Source organism: Myotis yumanensis, unplaced genomic scaffold, assembly GCF_028538775.1.
Source record: "Myotis yumanensis isolate MYYU_CA2020_CCGP unplaced genomic scaffold, mMyoYum1.0.hap1 SCAF_15, whole genome shotgun sequence".
In the NCBI taxonomy this organism is placed as follows: Eukaryota; Metazoa; Chordata; class Mammalia; order Chiroptera; family Vespertilionidae; genus Myotis; species Myotis yumanensis.
The window spans coordinates 14,937,726-14,962,650 of NW_027223766.1; the positions used below are offsets into that span (position 1 = coordinate 14,937,726).

At 42.0% G+C, this 24,925-nt stretch overlaps 1 protein-coding gene across 1 annotated transcript; it reads left to right on the forward strand.

Annotated features, from left to right (window-relative positions):
• Positions 1 to 1,306: 1,306 nt before the first annotated feature.
• CUNH8orf89 (chromosome unknown C8orf89 homolog) lies at positions 1,307 to 14,221 on the forward strand. The gene is made up of 4 exons (XM_070392266.1): positions 1,307 to 1,466; positions 4,139 to 4,292; positions 7,936 to 7,991; positions 13,967 to 14,221. Exons 1-4 carry the CDS (start codon positions 1,340 to 1,342, stop codon positions 14,116 to 14,118), a joined length of 489 nt encoding a protein of 162 aa, XP_070248367.1. The 5' UTR covers positions 1,307 to 1,339; the 3' UTR covers positions 14,119 to 14,221.
• Positions 14,222 to 24,925: the final 10,704 nt, after the last annotated feature.

Sequence of the window (24,925 nt, forward strand, 5' to 3'; positions counted from 1 at the left end):
TATCTTTCCATTTATTTTTTCTTTAATTTCTTTCATCAGTGTTTTGTAGTTTTTCAGTGTATAAGTCTTCACTTCCTTAGTTAAGCTTATTCCTATGTATTTTATTTAAATGATGCTATTGGCCTTAGCCAGTTTGGCTTGGTGGATAGAACTTCGTCTTGCAGAATGACGGGGCCTGGGTTCGATTCCGGTCAAGGGCACATGCCCAGGTTGTGGCTCAATCCCCAGTAGGGGGCATGCAAGAGGCAGCCAATCAATGATTCTCTCTCATCTTTGATGTTTCTATCTCTCTCTCCCTCTTCCTTTTTCTCAGAAATCAATAAAAATATATATTTTTAAAAATGATGCTATTGTTTTCCTAATTTTATTTTTAGATAGTTTGTTGTTGATGTATAGAAATACAAGTGATTTTTTTGTGTGTGTTGATTTTGTATCCTGCAACTTTACTGAATTCCTTTATTAGTTCTTTTTTGTTTTGATGGAGTCTTAGGGCATTCTTGCACATAAGATTGTTTCCTTTATAAACAGGAACAATTTTGCTTCTTCCTATCCAATCTGGATGCCTATTATTCCTTTTTTGGTAACTTCTCTATCTAGGACTTACAGTACTACATTGCATAGAAGTGGCTAGAGTGGGCATCATTGCCTTATTTCTGATGTTATAGGAGGAGCATTTAATTTTTACCATTGAGTATGATATTAACTATGGGCTTTTTACTAGTAGCTTTTATTATGTTGAGATAATTTCTCTGTATTTCTAGTTTGTTCAAAGTATTTTTTTTATCATCAAAGTGTGTTGAATTTTATCAGATGTTTTTTCTATATCTGTTGAGAAGATCATGTGGTTACTTAATCTTTCATTCTGTTAAGTGGTATATCACATTAACTGATTTTTGTATGTTGAACCATTCTTGCATCCCAGAGATAAATTCTACTTGGTAATGGTGTATAATGGTAATATTTTTGAGAGAATCCTAAACATTTTCTTGTACATAATAACTTGCTGTTGGACTTAAATTGTTTTTATATTGCCAATTACCTATAACCTGGAATTTGAAAGAATTCATTAAACTTTATAAAAAGAAAAACTCTTACTACATATTTTAGCTATATTGTTAAAGGCCTCTTGCTTTAAAATACCAAGAATATGTATTTAACATATATAATATAAGTAAACTTTTCATTTAAGTGTTTGTTAGTATTTAATCTGTATAATGAAAAACAGATTGGAAAAAATATTTATCTTTGAAATACCTTTCTTTTCTTTTTGCTTTTGTATTTTGTGTCCCAAATTCGGATCAGCATGTCACTTTCATCAGCACTGTTGAAAGAAGAAAAAATGCCAGCACTATCTCCTGAAATCAAATTTGAGACTTCTGATGTCACCAGAAGTTCCATGGACAGATATTTTCTTTTTGAGAGTGGTTGGAGGAAAGCAGTTTTCGAAACACAGAAGTTGAAGAACGGTAACGTCAATTTTACTCTTATTTGACTTAAGAAAATATAGAAATAGTGAGTTTGAATTTACATGTATATTTTTAAAGTAATAAGAGACATTTTATAATGTTTGTAACATTTAAGTAAGAATACTATCTTAAGCTTACGGAAAAGATAAATGGAAGCAAATTAAAATTAATTTACTTCATGTAATTCTGTGACTCATGATAGAACAAATTTAAAGAACTACTTCCCTTGATATCAGTGCAGTTCTCCCTCTGTTGGATCATGCTACTTTTCATGAATAGTATTTGTTTTCAAATACCTCAAGTCGCCCTTGCTGGTTTGGCTCAGCAGTTGGAAAGTTTGCCTGTGGACTGAAGGGTCCCAGGTTCCATTCCAGTCAAGGAAGGGCACAAACCTGAGTTGCAGGCTCAAATTCAGGCCCCAGTTGGGGCGCATGTAGGAGGCAACCAATCAATGTGTCTCTCTCACAATGACGTTTCTCTCTGTCTTTCCCCCTCCCTTCCACTCTGTCTGGAAATCAATGGAAAGGATGTCCTTGGGTACAAACTAACAAAAAGAAAAAAACAAAACAAAACTGGTTAAATACCTCAAGCTGGTTTTCATATTTTAAGAAACCCAGATCTTTTACAGCACCTTTCTGTATTAATAATTCTAATCAAAATTATGTCTTCTTTCCTTTCCTGTAAAAAATATTTTATATCCTACTATAGAGGCCCGGTGCATGAAATTCATGCACGGGGTGAGGAGTTGAAGGGGGTGGGAATGGGGGGTCCCTCAGCCCAGCCTGCGTCCTCTCTTAATCCAGGACCCCTTCGGGGATGTCGGGCCTAAACCAGCAGTTGAACATCCCTCTTGCAACCCGGGACACTGCATGCACCAGTGACCATACTTTTCATACAGGTGAAAGGCATCTTGCTGTTGTATGGGCAGCTACATTTTTTGCCGTGATTATAAAAAGTAGTACATAACATGATCCTGCTGAGGCAGTAGTACCATTTTCCCCATCTTATGGGTGGAAAAACTGAAGCAAAGAGAAGTTACGTAATTGGCTTTGTCACACAGTTATAAGTGTCAGAATCAGGGCTGACCATAAAATGTGCATGCATGTCATTGCTGCATCATCCTGGTGTGTGTGTGTTTTTCAGTGTTAGAGTAGCCTTGCTAGGTTTTAATTTTTAAATCTAAGAGACTGTTCCCAATATATAGGGTAGGGTCCTTAGGCCTGGCCAGCGAGCAGGGCCATCTGTGGGGCGATCGGTGGGTGGGACGATCTGGGGGCCCCTGCTGGCACCTGCCTTGGCTGGCGGCCTGGAGCCACCTGCTGGCTGGCCCCTCCCCCTGATCGCCGCCACTGATCGCTTTCCTCTCAGAGGGCAGACGCTCAACACAGGAGCTGCCCCCAGTCGGGGGGCGGAGGGGGGCAGAGGGACAGCTCTTGCATTGAGCATCTGCCCTCTGGTGGTCAGCGCATGTCGTAGTGACCAGTCGTTCCACCAGTAATTCCACCGTTCGGTCGATTTGCATATTAGGGTTTTATTATATAGGATAGTTGCTCAATAAAGACTAGTTTGAGGACTTTTGACACGTAAATGAGTATGTATAACTTTCCCTCCTTAATTTCAAATTATAAATTACATTTTTTATTTGTCCTGAATTCTGCCATTAGCTTTATTGATGGAGATATAATTCTTGAAAATAGCAAAATTTGAACTCCCTCACCATTTCATCACTTCTGGTTTTGAATGTGTTGCTACAGTTTTTCAATTTTTCCACTAGCTTCCCATTAAAGGTACTCAGAAGACACCCATTTATCTGTCCTCCTACCCCCAGGTTTAATTGCTTAAAAGAGAATCTATATATTTTTTTGATCAAGATAAACTTTTCTTTTCCAAAAAAGAAAAACAATCAAAGGTTGCATAAGAGCATTTTGAGTATTTAATATAATTCTAGCCCCACTAAATATCTTTTTTATTACTGGGCTAGACTTGCTCGGTAGAGAAAGCTTTAAAAACAATTCTCTATGTTTAGTTTAATGACCAACCAAACCTTTAATCTCAATCTTTTTTTCCCTTCATTTTGAAAATTTTTAATAATTTGATAATCTCTTTGTCTAATGATATGTGAGGTCAGTAGAAGAAATCTTGGTGTTTCAATATTGTTATTTACAGATTTGGAATTTTGCAGCAAAATCATTAAAATCAGTGCCTGGAAAAATAAAATAAAATCAATGCCTGAAAATAGAATGCTTTTATCTCTTATTGCTAGCTCAGGTGATCATGTATTTACATTCCTTGATTTTCTACATAAAATCAGGAAGCAGATAATGTAAGACTCTTGAAAGTGCTTTCGGCTCTTTTCAGTGTGAATCCGTCTAATATTCTGAGGATTCTAGAATCATGAAGACAGAGGACAGTGAAGACTGTGAGGCTCTGGGAAGCTGCCCTTTTTCTTGGTTCGAATCTTAAGCAGCCTCTTACCCACTCTCCCCTGCCATCCCTATGTTAGGAATTCAGGTGTTCTCTCAGGAAAGATGCTAGGTAAACTACAGTAGCTTAATTTCTTTTACTTATGATCCAATTAGTATGTTTTATTATGCATTGTAGTATTAGGAAAAGAAGTTACATACTTTTAATCAGGAAATAATGAAGGTGGTTATGATACTATTTTTTATTAGAATACACCCAAGCATTTGGTCTAGAAGAGCTCAGAGAACGTGTCAAAATGCCATACTTACCAGGATTGCAAAACTGCCAGAAAAGTGTGAGTTCCCCTCCACCCGAGGTTCCTAGCAGACGGCCGTGCATTGACACCCAGATGCCTCCAGTCAGGTAGGTCCTGCCTATTCTGTCTCTCCTGTTGAATACTTAGCTGGAGTAATACTTCTACTTGGAGAGGTCTTTCTGGCCCGTGAATCCAGTTCTTTCTTGCTTACTAATTTTTTTCCATAAAGGATTTAATTTTGTGATTTTTATTCAGTTTGATAAGTAGGAACTTCCCACGATTGTTAAGTGACATTGTCAGAAAGGATACAAGGTCTTTTTTTTTTAATTTTTTACTGCCCTAGTGTAAATTGCTCATGAGAATATTGGAATTTTTAGCAATAAAAATAAATGAACTCTACAATATGAACAAATCTCACTACCCTGCATACAGAAACTTGCATTTCATTTCCCATTTGAAGTGATGGAGGGGTGATTCTGAATGAGACATCAGCCTAATGAAGAGCCTGCATTGATAATCAGAAATGAGTTTGTCAGCTGGAATCCTTGCATTTAAAAACATTATTATAAACTAGAGGCTCAGTGCACGAAATTCGTGCATGGGGTGGGGGGTCCCTCAGCCCAGCCTGCACCCTCTCCAATCTGGGACCCCTCGGGGGATGTCTGACTGCCGGTTTTTATTAAACTGTGTTTAATAAAACAACATAGTTTATTTAAAAGTTCTTATCATTGCTCTTTTACCTTACCTTGACTTTTTCACCTAAACTGCCAGTCGGACATCCCTCTCACAATCCGGGACCACTGGCTCCTAACCACTCCTGCCTAATTGCCCCTAACCACTTCTGCCTGCCAGCCTGACCACCCCCTAACCGCTCCCCTGCCGGCCTGATCGCCCACAACTGCCCTCCCCTGCCAGCCTGATTGCCCCCAACTGCCCTCCCCTGCTGAGACCCACCTCCTCCACCGGGCCCCACCTCCACTGTGAGCATGGCCATGTGATGGCCATCTTGTGACAGCCGTTTTGTGATGACATTAAGGTGTGATGCATGAGGGCGTGATGACCACCTAGGCTATTATTAGTATAGATACCTTTCCCACTGTAAATCAGACTGACATACCCTTAAAAGAAAACCCCTTTCTTTAAAGAGATGTATGTATCTATTCATTAGTAAGACAGTCTTCTATTTGGTTTCTGCTTTGGTTTATTTATTTATTCATCGGGTATTTATTGAATGGCCAGCCTAAAAACAAGACAAAGCATTGAAAGCAGTCTGATTTGCAGATCTCTTTAGGGGAGGATTTATATCTTTACATATATTTATATTTTCATGTCATGAGCTTTAAAGTCAACCAGTTGTACATAGTGCACAAGTATCAGAATTTCAGAGTCTATATCTTGAGTTTTCCACCAGTATTATGCTCTTGCTAATTACTCAAAATAAATCCTGATAATATAAATAGAAAACTAGAACATACTAAAAATGAAAAGTTGTGGTTAATTTATATCTAAATTGTGAAAATAAGAGCTTTGCAGAAAATTTACCCATCTTAACATATCGATTTTTATTGTTGAGTGTTCTAGCCTTTTTCATTTTGATATATTTTTATTTTAGTTGTAATTTTAGTGTACTTACAATGTTTTACTTTGCCTTTTTCTCACACACACACACACACACACACACACACACACGTACGTACTTATCTCACTATATAATCTTCAGTTACTGTCCACATATTTCATTGATGTTATTAAACTGTGTTTAATAAAACAACATAGTTTATTTAAAAGTTCCTATCATTGCACTTTTACCTTACCTTGACTTTTTCACTTTTGTGAGCAATAGCACACATAAAACCTTTCCCCTCATTTTAAATATTATCTGAGGACAGATTGCCAAGCTCTAGAAATATACAAAGCAACACTGCTCTTTCTGAAGTGAGATTACAGTGAGACAAGGCAGAGCCAGAGACGGTGGAAGAGAGTGAGTTGCCAGTAGAGTAGATGGTGGGAATTAGAGAGACAGGATGGTAAGACTGTGGAAAGAAGAGGGCCCCCTGGGAACCTGAGTACAACACCTACTCAAGGACACTGTGTTTCCATCACCAAGACACCTGTATCCCTGTCACTTAGCCCATCCCTGTCATGTCCCAGGGGTCACAGCCCTTGATGGGGAAGGGAGTAAGAGTGTGGAGGGCTGCCTGTGGTGATGGACTTGTCTCAGTCCAGGCCAGTCTTCTGACCCTTCTTTCAGTGTGTATGATCCCCTAAAAAACTGGAAGCCCAGAAAGCACCCCCTGAATTAGCCTATTCGGCCTCTAAATTTTCAGTCTTTATGTTGCTTCCTACTGTTTCACTCTATTTCAGTTTTTTGTGTGTGTTCTTTTTTTTATTTTTCATTTGCAATTTTGGCTGTTTGTGAGATGATTCATCAACATTTCATATTGACTTGAGTGTGAATTTCCATAAGTCAATGAAAGATAATTTGAATATATTACAATTGTGTTATGACAAGTGGTCTTCATATATAAGCGGAAGAGAGGAGCTAAGTGCATAATGTTAATGAGTGCATGACAAGCAAAAATGTTAGTTCTTGTGCCTATCTTTGAAATGAGTGTCTTTATTTTCACCATTCTGGTGAGGACACATTGAGTTGCCTGCAAGTTTTGTTGTTGTTTTTTGTTAATCCTCATCCGAGGATATTTTTTTCCATTGCTTTTTAGAGAGAATGGAAAGGAGGGAGGAGGGGTGAGAGAGACAGAAGAGAGAGAGAGAAACATCAATGTGAAAGAGATACATCCATTGGTTGCCTCCTGCACACACCTGGCCTGGGGCCGGGGATCAAACCTGCAACACAGGTAGGTGCCCTTGACCGGGAATCAAACTCGAGACCCTTAGGTGCTCAGGCTGACACTCTATGCATTGAGACACGCCAGCCAGGGCTACAAGTGTTTTATTCTCCTCTTCGTATTGCCCAGCACCCTGTGAAGGAATAATCTTGGTAAAGCAAGGAAGTCCTCATTTTTGTTTGTTTTGTGTACAAACCTTTACCCTCTTTGATTCTAAAAGACTAATGTGTTTTCATATTTCTTTAATGCTAATCAGAAATTTTCAGTGACTCTCAAGGCACAGTCTGGTAATATAACTGATAGTAGGAATCCTAACGGTGACGAGTATTTAAAAGTTTTGGCTGACTTCTAAAGTTTAATGTAGCTACAAGAAATTTGGAATTCTTAGGTACCCTCTCACCCACAGCAGATTCAATCATGGCATATTTCCTACATATTATCTAGATCTATCCCAGAGGAATGAGAGTTAATTGTGTCAAACTTTAGATTGTGGGGATGAATAGGTGATAAGTGTACAAATAACTGAGTTGGTGAGCTGGCATATCCAGATACCCTGTTGATCTAATCTTGATTCCCTTCCTCATAGCATTCCCTGAATCATGATTAGTGAGAATTAAGATAAAAATAAATTGAGATAAAGATGGGAAAAGTTACACATAACACTCCTTCATGGGTAAAATTTATTAGCAAAAATTGAAACATTAAGTTGGTTCATATCTGTTTCTGATTAGATTAGCTATGATGGAAGGAGTTTCGTTTCTTTAAAGTTTATTTAATTTCTTTGTGATGTCCTTCAACAGGTGAGTCTCACTAGAAGCATGCTTCATGTCTCTTACTGCATTTTGAAAGATTGATGTGCCCTGGATTTGTAGAGAAGTGACTTCATGATAATATGTAATTTCAGGATAAAGAAGACCAAGGAGCCCTGCATTGTGGTACCACTTCTGGAGAGACCAAAAGGCAAGCAGGCTCCTCTTTTTTCTGACCACATGTCTTATTGGGCTGCGGAATACTTATCTTTTGTTTAAACGTCCTTTCTGTTAAGAAAGGACTGATTTAATTGTCTTTGTTTTGTTACTGCTTCTTTGAAGCTTTAGTTTATAAATGTAGTAGATGCTGTGTTCGGTATATCGTGTATCTTTAATATCCCAGGACCCTGGCATGGGCCCTCCTCATTGCAGGCGGACCATTGCAGTTGCCTGCAAGCTAATCTGGCTTGGAATTTCTGGCCTTTGAAATCCTTCAATCCTGCAACAAGCCTAAGACCTTGGCCTCTAATCACATCACTCCCTTCTTCAAAAACAATTCCTCCACATTACCCTCAGACTAAAGTATGAACTCCTTAACTTGGCACTGAACCCTTTACCATCTTGCACTAACTTGCCTTTCTGGCCTGATCTTCTAATTAATTATTTTCCTGAATCCTCTGTTATCTTATCACATCCAACTGCAGAAACTTATCTCTATGCCAATAGTTTGAGTTCAAAAGAACTACTCGTAACATTGATTTATTCCTAAGCCTTTGGTGACTAGGAAGGTTTATAGCACCAAGTTGTATTTTTACTTATTTGGAGTATGAATTTGTTCCTTGAAGTGATAAAATCAGGCATTCTCACCTCCACATTTCTGATGTGTTTGATCAGAATTTTGTTTTTCAAAATTAGACTCTGAAAAATCAGTTGAGCCCTTTAGGTGAGGTCTACAAGATCATGGGAATTTCTTGGCAGCTCTGGTATCTAGACTTACTGTCTCAGCCCTAACTTTTGTGTGTTACTGATTCCTGGGCCTTACACTAAGGGAACCGTATATGGCCTGTGACGTGCACATGTCTAGCATTTAAGTTCTCCAATAAGTTCGTGCTCATTTCCTGAAGGAATTTTATCCAAAGTTAAATGGGAGACATTCTTTTTTTTTTTTTTGAAAGATTTCTTGAAGTCAAAAGTTTTCCACTTTCTTGTCTTTTGTCGACTATTATGTAAGCCAGGGTTTTTCAACAATGGCACTATTAACATTTCGGACCAGATAATTCTTTGTTGTGGGGCTCTGTCCTATGCATTGGAGGAGTTTAGCAGCATCCCTAAATGCCAGAGTATGGTCACTAGATGCCACTATGTGGTCATCAAAAAGGCCTCCAGACATTGCCAAAGGTCCTTAGGGTGCAAAATCACTTCCAGTTGAGAACCACAGGATTAAGTATAACACATCTAACATTATATATTATTTACTATTTGTCCTTCAAACTATCAAATGTTTCCTCCTTTATCTGTATATAACAATTCTTTCTTTACCAGTTGAAGATTTTTTAACCTTATTATTATTTTTTTAATATATTTTATTGATTTTTTTACAGAGAGGAAAGGAGAGGGATAGAGAGTTAGAAACATCGATGAGAGAGAAACATCGACCAGCTGCCTCCTGCACATCCCCCACTGGGGATGTGCCCGCAACCAAGGTACATGCCCTTGACCGGAATCGAACCTGGGACCCTTCAGTCCTCAGGCCGACACTCTATCCACTGAGCCAAACCGGTTAGGGCTTTTAACCTTATTTTTATGATAATCACAGTTATCCATCACTTCCATGAGTTTATACTTATAGACGAATGGAGCTAATAGAGCACCTCCAAAGAAACCACAGACACTAAAAATTATAGAGTAAATAATATATAATGCTTTCTCGACACTGTTAGTAGCCGTCAGAATTGACTTATTAGGAGCTTTGCAAGTTCAGTCTCTGGATGGTCATAGGTTAAATGTTCATGAACTTCTCCTTGGATATGTCCTTTCTCTGAATTTCCATATATATAAACAATTTATGTGATCAACAGGCAGCATAAAATAAAAATATACATGGTAATTTAAGCAAAAGACAACTTGACCCAAATGAACATTTGTCTGCCTATGTTCCAATAGGCCAAGTTTATGGTTCTTTTGGGCCAGATGCTATATCTTCTTCACCTTTATAACCTGCAGTGCCTACACCAGTTTCTGCAATATAAAGAGTGTTCAGTAAATACTTGATTTTCCTTGAGTCATGCAAGAACACAGTTCAGGCACTCATTCACCAAATGTGAATTGAGTATCTATTCTGTGCCAGGCCTTGTTCTAGATGCTTGGGCCTCGGTTACATCCCTTCACAACACCAAGGTCCCAGGCCTTGTGGAATTTACATTCTAGTGAGAGAATACAGCTGACAAACAGCCTATATAATAAAGAGTAAAATGCTAATTAGACCGAACAGCAAAACAACCATCTGGGAGGTCGTTGTGAGGTCCAGCCGAGGCAGCTGGGGCTGCGAGGGCCGAGCTCCTTGCACGAATTTCATGTATCGGGCCTCTAGTTAAATATAATAAAGAAGGTCCATTGCCTACTATATCAGAAGGTGTAAGTAAAACAGAAACAAAATAGAATAAAGGAAGGGAGATCAGGAGATCTGGGGTCAGAACAGGTTTACTGGAGAGGGTAATATTTGAGCCAAGACTTGAAAGAGGTGAGGGAATTAAACTCCTGGAAAACAGTTACTCTCTTGGAGCCAAGAAAGATCCCAGGGCAGGATGGTACCTGACCGGTTGGAAGAATTCAGGAGTCAAGAGTGGCTAATCTCAGAGTGTGAAAGACCAGGTAAATGAGGTAACATCTGACCCTGTAGGGCCTGGAAGGGTCACTGTATTTAACTCTGATTGAAATGAGGAGCCACTGAACAATTTTAACAAAAGAATGATTTCCATGTGATCCGATTTGAGTTTTTAAAGGATCATTTGGTAGCTGCCATCTATTTCAGTAGTTACTCCTTTTTAAAAAAAAAATGGCCCAATCCTGGTGATGTGGTTTAGTTGGTTGGGCGTTGCAAGGCCCATGCACCTAAAGGTTGCTGGTTCAATTCCAGTTGTCGGGCAGCTAATCCATGTTTTGCTCTTGCATCGATGTTTCTCTCTCTCCTTCTCCCTTCCTCTCTGTGTCTCAAAATCAATAAAAATACTTTATAAATTAAAAATAAATAAATAAATCCTGTAATTCCATTATAATAAATAAATACCCATAGAACTTCCACCTCCAGCTGTGCTGGAATAGCTTCTATTAGATGACTTTACCACTGAGAATTAGCATAAGAGCTAATTATAAAAAATCATAAAAATATATTTTATAATAAATACTATAAACGTATATTTATTATTAATATAAAATAATAAAAATATTAAAAAGCAACTACTTTAAGGTGCCAAGAGCTCTCATTTCCAGTAGGATTTCAGAGCTGAGATATTGGAGAAATAACCACAGAGAAGTGAGCCCCAAATTCTGTGAGCAGTTTTTCTCTCAGGTGTTTGCCTGTTCCTAAGGGGCATGTCTGCCAGGTCATATGTCAGGACCTCAAGCATAAAACAGCCTCTTTGAGGCGAAAGAACTGAGCAGAGGTTTCAGTAAGTTAGCATTTGCTGGGGAGATAGAGGGGCAGGTTAAGGCCTAGCCAGGAGAGCCGTTTAGTGAACTCCCAGGCTCTCAGTTAAAACTCCCAGAAGCTGCACACAATAAAGGCATCCCAAAAAGAGACAAGCTTTAAAACAGCCTATAGCCCATCCTTGGCCGGATTAAAGTGACGGCTGCCAGAAGAAAATGAAATCTCTCTGGAAAACATAAGGTGACAGAGCCTTGCAGGTAAATCACTTGAGCCATTTGTTTTCTTTGGAGGAGTCTTTTAAAATGATCCAGTCATTTTAACTTTAGGACTCTTAAAGCATTCTAATTTGTCAATCAGTTTTGGTAAGTTATATGTTCTAGAATTTCTTCCATTTTGTCTAAGTTTTCAAATTTATTGGCCTAAAATTTAATCTTTGCTCTATCTGTACTTCTGTTCCTCTTCTAATATTACTTACTAGAGACCCGGTGCATGAAATTTGTGCACTCAGGGGGTCCCTCAGTTGGGCCTGTGCCCTCTTGTAGTCTGGGAGCCCTCAGGGGATGTCCGACTGACGGCTTAGGCCCGCAGTTGGACATCCTTAGCACTGCCGCAGAGGCGGGAGAGGCTCCCGCCGTGAACCAGGCTCAGGGCTTCTGGCTGAGCAGCACTCCCTCTGCAGGAGCACAATGACCACCAGGGGGCAGCTCCTGCATTGAGTGTCTGCCCCCTGATGGTTAGCGCTCATCATAGCAACTGGTTGTTCTGCCATTCGGTTGATTTGCATATTAGCCCTTTATTATATAGGATTTGTTCCTTCTGCCTTGTTTTCTTGATTACTCTCACCAGAGGCTTTCCTTTGTTATTAGTCTTTTCAGTGAAGAACTCTTATCTTTTTAAAGTTTCTTATTGCAAATTTGTTTTCTGTTTCTTTTCTGAATTATCATTTTCCCCCATGTTCTGTGGGTTTATTCTTTTCCTAATGTATATCTTACACCTCACTTACTAATTTTCAGCCTTTTTTTCTAACAACGGAAATTTAGAAAATTATACCCTAAACCATACAGAGGTTTATACCCTAAAATTTCTCTTTTGTTTCACCACACAAGTTTTGTAATATTTTTATCATCTACTTAAATGTTTATTATGATTTATTTTTTATTGATGCATAATTTAGAATGTGGGTAAATTTCTAAATATTTGAGAATTTTTATATTTATCTTATTGCTGACAACTTCAACTTAATTTTATTGGTCTGTATGATAACAATTCTTTGAAGTTTTTCGAATATTGCTTAATATCTAGCATCTAGTTATATTGCAGCCAGAGGGTCTAAGATCAAGTCCATTGCAGTGCTAAGCACAAGAATGCTGATCATATTCTTGCCCTCTGCTCTCTCTGAACTTCTCACTCATGTTACACACTCAAATAAAAACAAAACAAGCAAACCCAACCACCCTGGAGATTTGAAGACAGTTTTTTTGATACTTGAAACTTTAACATGAAATAACAGTATCTTCAAAATAATATATGGATTCATATATTATTTTCAAACACTTGTGTGTTTCTAAATAGAAGTATTTACACACACTTACATATTTAGGTAATAAGTAGTGATTTACATGGGAACTTTGAATTTGGTGGATTTAGGTTCAAATCCTGCCCCTAACAATGGCTAGAATTTAGGCCTCATTAAATCATTTTAAAATATGTAATCCAAGATAGTACTAGTTACCTACTTCATTGGGTTGTATGAATGAAATAGATGAATAGAGTACTTGACATAAAGAGATCACTCACGCCGAAACCGGTTTGGCTCAGTGGATAGAGCGTCGGCCTGCGGACTGAAAGGTCCCAGGTTCGATTCTGGTCAAGGGCATGTACCTGGGTTGCGGGCACATCCCCAGTAGGAGATGTGCAGGAGGCGGCTGGTCGATGTTTCTCTCTCATTGATGTTTCTAACTCTCTATCTCTCTCTCCCTTCCTCTCTGTAAAAAATCAATAAAATATATTTAAAAAAATAAAAAATAAAAAAAATTAAAGAGATCACTCACTAAGTGTGAACCTACTAGTATTATTTCTATTCCTACCACCCTATGAGAGGCTCAGAGAGGGCCCATTTCACTTTACAATTTTACTATGTTACTTCACTTAGTATTTATGAGAAATGGTTTCATTTGCAAAAAAATAACTTGATAAGCACTTAAAGCATTAAATAAGCTAATTATTTATAGAGATAATTTTTATGGAGAATACATTTTTATAATTATTTATAGATAATAAATTCCACAGCCATCCCATGTTACAGACACAGATTTAGCTTTATATAATTAAATGCACGCATTACAGGTGTTTTTAGTGAGATATTTTTGAGATGACTTATCACAGTCACTTTAGAAAGTAAGTAGCAACATTTCTACTTCAAGAAATCGTAGTGCTTGGTGGTCGCTCGAGGAACAGACATTTTGCTTGCACTATAGTTGAGAGACTACCATTAATATCTGATTATTTGAATTTTATCAGCTGATCTTTTTTCTTGACAGGTTCTGGCTTCAGCGATCCCCTCGCTGGAGCACCCCCTCAGTACTTACAGAGACTTTCCAGAATGTCCATGCTGGAGTATGACACCATTCGTCAAGAAACGGCCACGAAGTCCAAAAAGGGTAAGAGACGAGAGCTGCGAGACTGCTGGTAACACGCAGCGCGACGCTTCTTCACTCACCGTTAAGGCTTATACTTCTTCCCTTCCTTTTTCTTTTTCTTTCTTTTTGATATGTGATATGATATGGAATGATATATGTAACAATGGAAATGTAAATAGGAAATAAATATTTTATGTTACATTCAGAATACTTTGTGCTTTGTTAACTATACAAAGAGACATTTAAGTTATAGATTATGTAGACACAATCATAAGAAAAAGTATGTTGCAGCCCAGCTGGAGTGGCTTAGTTGGTTGAGCGTTGTCCTGTGCACCAAAAGGTTGCCAGTTTGATTCCCGGTTCAGGGAATATACAGAAGGCAATCTCCTCTCTCTCTCTCTCTCTCTCTCTCTCTCTCATTTCTTCTCTCTAAGCATGTCCCCTCAGATGAGGATTTTTTAAAAATTTATATTGCATGAATTTTATGCACATGATTATGTTTTTTTGACTCAACTTGAGAAATGTTTTGAGTGCCTCTGTAAAATGATATTCACCAAGAGCTGTAGAAGATTCAAGAAAAAGCTCTAGTTGGGGTTCGAAAGCACCAATATAAACCCCTCCTTTTCCCTGCTTGAGTGTGAAACAGTTGTGAGGTACATATTCAAGCAGATGACGATGAGAATATTAGCTTTGCTTGCTGATAAAACCTGGAAGGAGATCCTGGCTTAGATGTGTGGCAGCCTCCAAACACTGAACTTCAGAATTGGGCCAACGTATACACCCAGGTAAGTGCTGACAAGCTCGGGCTCACCTGCCAAGTTAGGGCCTGGATGGCCAAGCAGAACAAGGCTCCTCCACTGTAGACAGGCAGGTCCCTGAGGCGGGGAAGAGGGTGGGGAGACTTGCCCCTCTGTGGGGAGCAGGCGAAGGTCTAGATCAGGAGGACACTGCTCCTCTAGAAAGCCTGAGGGGTGGGAGAGGCATGCTTGCCAGGAACCAGGAGAAATCCAGCACACCAGAGTCTGCGATCCAGTGAGAGTGGGATACAGGCACAGCAGAACCCGTATGATATGGGTTATGGAGGGTCAAGAACAGGGCGGTATTCCAGTGGGAACGCTTCCTGGAACATGCAGTGTTCAAAGTGGACCTTAAAGTCAGGAAAGATGAATAACATAGCAGAGGTGCAGTGTGCATTTGGGAGTGACACTGTGGGTGGAACACTGGGGAGCAGAGGGCAAGCAGCAGAATTCACGTGCCTACAGGCACCAAACCAAGTGCCGTGCTGAGTGACACCATGAGATGAAGGCTTCGGCGAACTGGGCACTCACCACCCAGCTTTAGCTCTTTGTCACCTGGAAATGTAGGCCCAAAGTCACCAGATATTCCAACTTTTCATTAGATTCCAGATTTTCATGTGAAGCCTTCTAATGTGTCAATGTTAGCAACTAATTAGAAGTTTATGAAGCCATTGTGTGGACCAAAGAAAGTTACATGCGCCAGCTAGCGCTGGCTTTGAGGGGCCATTCTTTTCTGCAACCTCGGGGTCAAAGGGTTAGAGGGCAATAGGGCTTGAGATAAGCGGATGATATCCGGTAGAGAGCCTCAGATCCAAGCATGAGTTTCTATTTCCTCGCTTTCTCAAGGGGAGATTTTGAGTCTGAAAGTAGATTATTGCTTTTGTGACTTAGGAAGATTCATCCAGGCTAGATTGTGATGGGAGGAGACGGGGACTAGGGAAACCAGTGAGAGGCCGTTTATAAAAATTGAGGTAAGAATCTCTCAATAGAAAGGTAGAAACAGGACATCAAGGCAAAGCACCCAAGATCAACTGATTGGACATAAGGGTATCAAGACAGGAAGAAGCAAAACCAGCTCATTTCTAGTTTTAGACATAGATTCTCAAGAGGAGATGCTAGTTTGGGGGAATAACAGGATGAATGCAACTTTGAGTATATTCAGTTTAAGGTGCCACCAGGACATCCATCCAGAGATGCCAAACAGGTAGTTGAGAGCAGGTGTGTAGTTCCGGAAAAAGATGCTTGACTGGAATTAGAACTTGGAAAAACATGTGCATTGCCAAGGCTGAGTTTTCCTGCTAAAAATGTAGAGAGAGAAGAGAGGCCAGATTCATAAGGGATGGGAGCGAATAGGAAGAAGACAAAAATAAAAGAAGTAAAGCATCACAGATAAAGGAGAATGAACATATTTCATGTTCTTGCATGCTTTATGTTAATGTATAAGGTACACTATTAGTATGTATGTGCTTATAGGCATTATCACAATGCATCAGTTCCTCAGGGGATAACTAACATTACCTGGAGATGTTTGTGCTGACATTTGCATTTCGATTGAGAATGATTTAGATATTACTTGTACCTTTTCTTTCTTCTAGTAACCCATTCCAAGTGTGGTCAATGATTTAAGAAATGGGAAACAGGAGAAAAGGTCCTCTCAAACATTTTGTGAACTCTTTCTTGGATGAGCACTTCTCAATACCTTTAATTGCCAAATGAGTGTCATCTAGTGAGCTCCTATTGTGTACTCTAAACATTTCATCTCATTTGTAAACCTTATTAACATCCTAAAAAGTAGGTAGGTGATAGTATTCCTGTTCTATAAATGAGGTAAACAAAGGGTCTTTGTTTTACTCCGGCTCTCAAGTTAGAAAATAGGAGAACTGAGCCCTAGTTGGACTTCGGACCAAAGGGTCCCGGGTTCGATTCCAGTCAAGGGCATGTACCTCAGTTGCAGGCTTCTCCCCAGCCTGGGCTCTGTTCGAGGTGCATGCAGGAGGCAAGTAATCAATGTGTTTCTTTCACATTGATATTTCTCTCTGTTTTCCACTCTCTCTAAAAATCAATGAAAAAATATCCTCGGGTGAGGATTAAAAAATAAAAATAAATAGGAGAACTGATTTCTCACCTGCTAAGCTCCAAAGCCCATATACATAAACTTAATGGAATAATAACTTTTTAAAAACTTGACCTTAGTTGATACATCATGGTTTAATTACTTAAAATGTGGGGAAAGATAGTACTTGCAGAGAGGAAAATATCTCGTAATGTTGAGTTGAGTTGAGTTCCTGATGTACGACGCCAACACATCTTGGAGCATTTATACCAGTAGAATAGAAAGATCCCTGCCCCCACATCCCCCATGAAAAGTTCAACTCAAGTCAATTTGGGAAAGGAGTGGAATGTTTATTTCTTTTTAATAAATGAGATATGCTGACGATAATTAATCACCTTTTTAGCCTGGGGTTGAATTTAACTTATGCTTTTCATTAAATCTGGGTTTTTTTTAAACCCACAGGCTCCACTTCCTTACATTGCATTCACTCTTTTTGTCCTCATGAATTTTTTAGAAAAAACAACAACAAAACACAACAGCACGTAGTTAGTACAGAGAAGGCTCATATCACCCCCAAGTAAGATAAACCCACAATTAAGAGATAAGGGGTAATGCCAAGTTCTGATATTGTTGCTAGCATGGATATTACATTTATGATTGGGGTTGAAGACAGTCTTGCCAGAAATGATCTTTTTGTGTCTGTAATTTGGAACGTGCACCTGTGTAAGCCACATCAATCATAATCTTGAGAAACTGTACCTTTTGATAAATATTTAGGATGGCAAGATTGAGTCCTGATTTAAGGATGAGAAAACAGTTCTTTACAAAGAATAGTTCACTCAGTGACAGATAAATCATTAGTCAGTGATAGTTTTAAAGAAATTTCCTAAGATTCACTGCCTTCTCTCTAATCCTAAACTCATCAAACAGCCTTCTAATATGTAATTTGGACTCCTGAGTAAATATACTCACCAAAAACCAGATGCCTTCTCTGGATGACAATATAACTAAAGTTTTTACATGTTCACTGTGCACAGGGCATTGTGGGAAATGCTTTTCATCTAATATCTTATTTAATCATCCCAACAACCCAACTTGACAACCCCTAGTCAGTTCGTTCTCACTCCATTCCCCTGGGCGACTGTTACCTCCTCTTCTCTCTTCAGCCTTTCCCCAACCTCTGACTCCTTCCTTCTTATTTCCCTGAGAACATAGGAGCCATCCGAAGAGAACGTCCACTCACTGCTCTGTGAACCTACTTGTTTCTGGGCTCCTGCACCCACGGCCATGCTCCTCAGAGCAGCCCCTCACTCCTGCACAGATATCATCAGCATTTCCCCTCCTGACACCGTCATTGCACTGTGTAAAACTTGCTGCAGAGTCTCCTGTCTTAACCCAACATTTGACCTCTGTGATCTGCCCTCCACGTGTTTCCCTTTACTTCGTGCTAGCCACTTCCCCTCCGTCTCCTTGATGAGGTCATACAGGTCTCACTGGTGAAGCGGCATGTCTGGGCTTTGAACCTTCAAAGGCAGAACTGCTGATCCATTTCTATGTCCCTAGTTCTTGACTCTGCCTGGCACATAGTGTGAACTGAAAAGCACTTGATTATTTTGTGAGAAAGAATGCAGTTAGAGGTCAGTTGGTGATGAGACAGTTCAGACCAGAGACACTGGACTTTCCAGTCCACAGGGTCACTAACGGAGTTTCTACGGAGTGGGAACAGGTAGGAGATCTGACCGGTAAGTGGCAAACTTTGGATAGCACTTCAGAGAAGTAAATTGGGTCTAGTCCGGCAGGAACTGTCTTCAAAGGCTAGCAGCCCGGAGTCAAATGGCCACTGCCTAGTCAGTAGTGAGGAGCCCATTGTCTCAGGACAAATTCATGGGAAACAGACCCTCAGGTGGAGACGCGCACAGGAAGTTTGCTGGCCATGCTGTCAGGAGCAGCTCCGAGGAGGGAGAGCCCCCAGAAGGAATGGGCAGAGGAGCCAAACAGCAGTGGCCAAGCCCCTCAGCCTTATGAGACCCCGAAGCAAGGAGACCTCACCTTCATCAACTCCAACCTCTTCCCGCTGACCAGTCAGTCACTGGATGTGAACTGCGGTTGGGCAGGGCTGTGACCCTGGCAAGGTGCTCTCGTCTGCTGAGAGCACTGTCACCACGAGCACCCCAGAGCTGGGGCATGAGTGCTGTGTTCCAACAGGGAGATCTGGCTCCCTGGGGAGCGGGGTGGCACACGCCAGCGTCTACCACCCCGCTCCCCAGGGAGCCAATGCATCAGGTAGGAAATGAAGTTGGGCACCCACGAGTGGAGGAAGAAGGGGGCTTGGCCACATGCTGGTAAGGCTCCTGCTAGGAAGTGGTTCAAGGGAAGAGGTTCATGGGTAAGGTCAAGGAAGCAGACAATCGGGAGGGACCCAAGACCACCGCTAGCGGAAGACTGTTACCACCCTGAAGGGCCTGGGGAGGAAAGTCATGCCACTGAGCCCAGTGGGGACAGGAGCTGTAGTCACGAGGGACGCCCGAAGGTGAACCATGGGAATGGATAAACCCGAACCTCTTTACCACTACTCCCCGCTCCGTGCAGTACCCCGCATGGCCAACACCAGCTGAAAGGCAGTCCCTAACAGCCTGGCTGAGGCATTCCATAGGAGGTGGCTCTGGGCTCAGAGCAGGATAAATGGAGAACCACCAGCAAAGGGCACAAGTTAAAAACTGTCCAGGGATTAGAACTTGTGGCCAAGAGTGAGATGCTGCTCTGCGCTGCCTTCCAGACTTCTCTGCTGATCAAGACTGAGGCTGACCTAGAGCCTGGGATGGAACTGAATTTTGGATGGGTCTCTGATGTGAGGTGTGGACCCAAAGTACAGGGGCAAAGTTGAACAAAAGATGGGCCAAATGGTCCCAGGTGGGAAGACTGGAGGGGCCAACGGGAAAGGAGGCCTGGAGAGCAACATAAAGCCAAAGAAGGCAAGAAATCCACTCCACCCCCACCAAGGCCTGCTGTTTTTGTTTGGTTACCGCTGAGGTCTCCGAACCCGGGGTCAGATGAAAGACCAGGTCTTCTTCCAGTGGCATTTGGACCGGTGAACTTGAGGATGGCAGCTTGAATGTGCCATGCAGCCTGAAAAAACCTGTGAGACGTCGGGAGGGGGCAGGAGGTTACAGGAAACCTTGAAGTGAGGGAGCTGGTGCAAGGATCTGTCATAACCCATCACCTAAGATCACCAGCGTCTGATGAACACACACGAAGTCCAAGTGATGGTGGCACATATTTGTTCCTTTTCCCATCCAGTCAGCCTGAGTCGGGCATCTGGGAATGCCTGTCTCCTCCTTTCGTCTCCTCTACCTGTTTTTAATCCCTATAGCCTACCTCCACCCCACCCCTGCCTCCACCCTGCTCCTGGGAGTGGGAGGGTAAGGCTCTGAGAGTATTTTACCCGAGGAGATGAGAAGGTGGTGGCTGGTAAACAGGCCTCCTCTGTAGAATAGATGGGCTTTTTAGCTTTCTCACAGGAGCACCTGCAGGACATGCAGCCCTCTGGGTAAAACTGAATGACAAGGGGCTTTACCTGAATGACAAGCTGCTCTGCCGAGTCATTTAGGTGAAGACCCTTCGCACCAGGAGCCAGGCCAGGAAGGAAGGGAGAGGGAGGTGGAAAACCCTGTCCTTCCACACTGGAAATAGTAATAACAACAATATTTCTAGTGGCTCATATACTGAGTGGCTGCTCTGTGCCAGATACATATTAGATGCTGTAATGTTGGCCATCCTCCTCCTGAAAGGTATGCCCATGCCCTAATCCCTGGAACCGGTGAAGGTGACCTTATTTGGAAAAAGGGTCTTTGTAGGTGCCATTAATTTAAGGATCAGAAGATGAGATCATCCTTGGTTATTCCCAGGTAGGCCCTACATCCAATGACAAGTGTCCTTATAACAGACACACTGTGACACAGAGGAGAGAAGATTATGAAGAGACTGGAGCAGGGATTGGAGTGATGCAGCCATAAGCCAGGGATGGAGCCACCGGAAGCCAGGGAAGCCCAGGAGAGATGCTCCCCCGGAGCCCTGGAGGGAGGGCAGTCCTGCCGACACCTCCATTCAGTCTTCTAGCTGTGAAAATAGAAATCCGTGTGTGTGTGTGTGTGTGTGTGTGTGTTCTGGTTTCTTATCTGGAGATTTTTTTTTTTTAATCCTCACCCGAGGATATTTTTCCATTGATTTTTAGAGAGAGTGGAAGAGAGAGGGAAAGACAGAGAGAAACATCAATGTGAGAGAAACACATCAATTGGTTGCCTCCTGCAGGGGCCCTGACCAGGGCCCAGGCTGTGGAGGAGCCTACAACCAAACCAAAAATCCCTGTTGTTTTAAACCAGCTCCTTTGTGGCCCTGGGAACCTAAACAAATGCTCTACATGCAGCATTTCCAGTTCTCACCATGATGTGAGAATTGGAGGTGAAGGTGGTATTTTCCCATGTTATAGACAAATTGGGGTTTGAACCTGGGCCTGCTGGACCCGCAGGGCCCTGTGCTCCCCATCACAGCACCATGTCATCCAGTCCCAAAGTGCCTTCTGCATTTCTGGCTCATGAGCAGGTCCCTGCTTGCCCCACTCGGACTTGTCCATCAGCAACATTTAATTGATGGGCCATTGTGTAGGCTGCAGATTAGTGCTGTGGATACAAAGGCAATTGTCATTAATTCTTCCTTCTTCAACCCATTTAGGGCCTGAAGCTTCAGGGAAGGAAAAGTCTAGCATAACCACCTCAGGAAATACATAGAAACAGTATGGAACCCTCAGTAATCATTTCAATTTTCCACAGTAACTGACATCTATAAAGTGATTTACCCAGCCCTTTCCCTGACACAATTCCATTTGAGCCTTGGAAGACGAGGTTACCCAGAGATGATCCGTATGGTGATTTATTTCACGAATGAGCACAGCGGAGGGTGCCCAAGTCAACTGGGCCCCTGGGCGCCACATGGTTACTGAGAAACAGCTCCCCACAGTGCCCACCCCTCTTTGAGGGCCACCATAGACTCATAATCAGCCACATGGTTTCAAGTACTTACCGTTTATTTGGTTTTTCTGTCGGGATTGTTCTCCCTCGAAAACCAGGGAGAGCCGCCCCCGGAATGAGGAAGAGCTGGCTCCTATTTGAACTGGGTTGGGGTGTTGAATAAATGACTGATGTCAGCGGACAGCCCCGAGTCAGAAGAAAGCTGAACTAAGACCTGCTTTAGAATAAATATTTGTGATTCCTCAAGCAGCTCTTGCCTCTTAATGTCTGGCTTTTGCAAAATGCTTACGGCCTGCAGCCTGATGGATGCTTATGTTTAAAGAAGCAGAGGACTGGCCACCAGGGCCTCGTGACTCCACCAACGGGCTCAGCTAAACACAGAAACGTGTGAGTTCCCAGTTGTGGGCACAATTGACGTTGGAATGCAAGTTGGTACCTACATATAATGGATACGTGAGGAGAGGAATGTTTTTCATTCATTCAGAGTTTTGTATGTGCCATGTTTTTATCTGAAACTAAAGAGATGTCGGTTTGATTTTCTATAACTCTACAAACCTGAGTCTAATCTGAGATCATGTGAGCATGAAGAGACACCAAAAATCTGTCTTCCAAAAACTGGATCTGGTGAAATAATGCCACCAGGGACCTTATTCTAAAGCTGATGATTTCTGGAGGAGCCGACACACGTACTGTCTATACGTATAGAGTGTTTTTTTTTGGCAACAAAGGAAAAACAGACAGAAGAAAAGACAGCTCTGGCTCATGACAAGTCAATTTCATTTCATGTAAATGTATTTTAGTAGATTAAAAATATTCACAAGTTGATTGACACATTAGAAGATTAGGCACATACAGTTGAAACAATTTCTGATAACTATCCCTTCCCCCAGCTACAGGTTTTGTGTGTACAATCTTTTTGTGTATGTGGTAAAATACACATAACATAAAATTTGCTATTTTCACCTTTTTTAAGAAAAATCCTCACCTGAGGATGTTTTTCCACCGATTTTTTTTTTTTTTTTTAGAGAGAGAGAGTGAAAGGGAGGGGGAGAAAGAGAAAAAAAAAATTAATGTGAGACACTTCGATTGGTTGCCTCACACATATGCCCTGGCCAGGGCTGGGGATCGAGCCTGCAACCAAGGTATGTGCCCTTGACCAGAAATGAACCCAGGACCTTTCAGTCCAAGAGCCAACATTCTATCCACTGAGCCCAACAGACCAGGGTTCTTCACTATTTTTAATTGTACAATTCTGTGGCATTAAGTACATTCTCATTGACACCCTTGAGTTCTCTTGGCGTTTTGTTTTGTTCTTTTCTTCTCTCCTATTTCACTTTTCTTGGCTTCTGCCATCCCCACACAAATGCAAAAGATTCTGAAGGAAAAAAAGAATGATCCACGTGGCACCTGTGGTAGGAGAGCTCATCAAAAACGTTGATGCTGAGGCCTCACTGTTTGGGGTTGCACTGCTGTGACAAGGGGCCCCTCATCTGGGCTGGGGTGGGGTGGAGGCTGGGCAGTGGGGTGGAGGGAAGGTGTTAACTTCCCAGGAAGAAGTGGAAAGTTTTCCAGTTTCAAAGGTCAGGTCTTCCTTAACCCTAGGGAGGCCACACAGATCTTTTGATGCATGAGGACCCTTCTCTGACCCAGCTCTAACTGATGGGCCATCCGGTTGTGTGGTGGCAGAAGAGGGGAGGAGCAAACTCTTTTGTGTTGGAGGACTCTGATCCAAACATCTGGGAAGAGAGGCGAAAAAGGTCTCTGTATCCTGAGGCTCCAATGCTCAAGCTCCAACTTGATACCAGTCTGAAGGTTGGCACAGGGCCCAAGACATTTGGGGCTGGTGGACACTTGTGCCCACCATGTGGCTAGAAAGAGTGGTTGGACCCGAGGATCCATCCATTTCAACCCCACGGCTCAGGAAAGAGTAGAGCTACCATGACTTCCCCACTGGTGGAAACTGGTCTTAGAGAAGGAGTTGCAAGCTCCCAGGGAAATGTAGTGATTCTGACATTGTTTGTCTGGACTGGATGGAGCTGAAAGCAGACAGAATCCTAGGCATATTCTGGGATGGAAACACACATCTGCAGTCTTCAAAGTTGCTGAGAACATTCACCAACCCTGCAGTTGAACTCATCTGCCCCATCCTATTTCTTGGCAAGTTTATCACAGTCCAGCTTGTCTATGGCCTGGGAAGATCAATGGGTGTGGCCATGGCCTAAGGTCCAATTCCGGGTCAGGAAGGTGGCCTGGGGGTCCACAGTCACGGCCCACAGGGTTGGCTGATTGCTAAGCCCCACATCTGTCGCTTCCAGTGCAGTTGTGGATGAGGAGTGTCGTCGTAGACCTCCCAGCATCATGGTCACTAGCTCTACCTGGCCAGATGGAGTTGGCGTTAGAATACAGGCTCTGATGCCAGGCTGCAGGGCTCAAATCCCCACTCTGAAACTTGATAGCTGTTTTCCTGTAGTCAGGTTTCTTTGCCTCTCCAAGTGTCATCTGGGAACTGGAGATGTAACAATCCAATTTCATAACCTCACCTACTTCTTGGGAGGTGTTGGGAGAGGTAAGCAAAATAATGTGTCTGCCACAAGGTGCTTAATTCTGTCATTTTATTCCTTCAGGATGGTCCCCACGTCTCCGCAAAAGCCGCGGAGTGTCGGGTGGTGTGGGAAACGCAGTACTGCAGGGACAGACGAACCCAGGAAGGTTGATCAGCCACCGCCCCCCAGTGTGGAGGTTGAGCAGGACACAGTGACCAGTTCCTGGGTTTCTTTTCAATTTTAGCAGAAAGAGTATCATTTTAATAAGATGAAAGGAGGCTTGCCAGCTCCCAGGCACGGCTGTGTGTCCACACCGTCTCTGATCATCTGGAGAACTGTGAAGGGACCACACTGGGGCCTTCCACCAAGACCTGGGGACATCAGGACACAGGGACACGGGGCTGGGAGCCTTTCATAATTGCTAATGTTCAGATGGGGTGGTG

Coding starts and splice junctions, on each gene's coding strand:
- CUNH8orf89 (XM_070392266.1), top strand. CDS start 1,340: ATGCCAGCACTATCTCCTGAAATCAAATTTGAGACTTCTGATGTCACC. Junction 4,293..7,935: donor ACCCAGATGCCTCCAGTCAG/GTAGGTCCTGCC, acceptor ATGTAATTTCAG/GATAAAGAAGACCAAGGAGC. Junction 7,992..13,966: donor ACTTCTGGAGAGACCAAAAG/GCAAGCAGGCTC, acceptor TTTTCTTGACAG/GTTCTGGCTTCAGCGATCCC.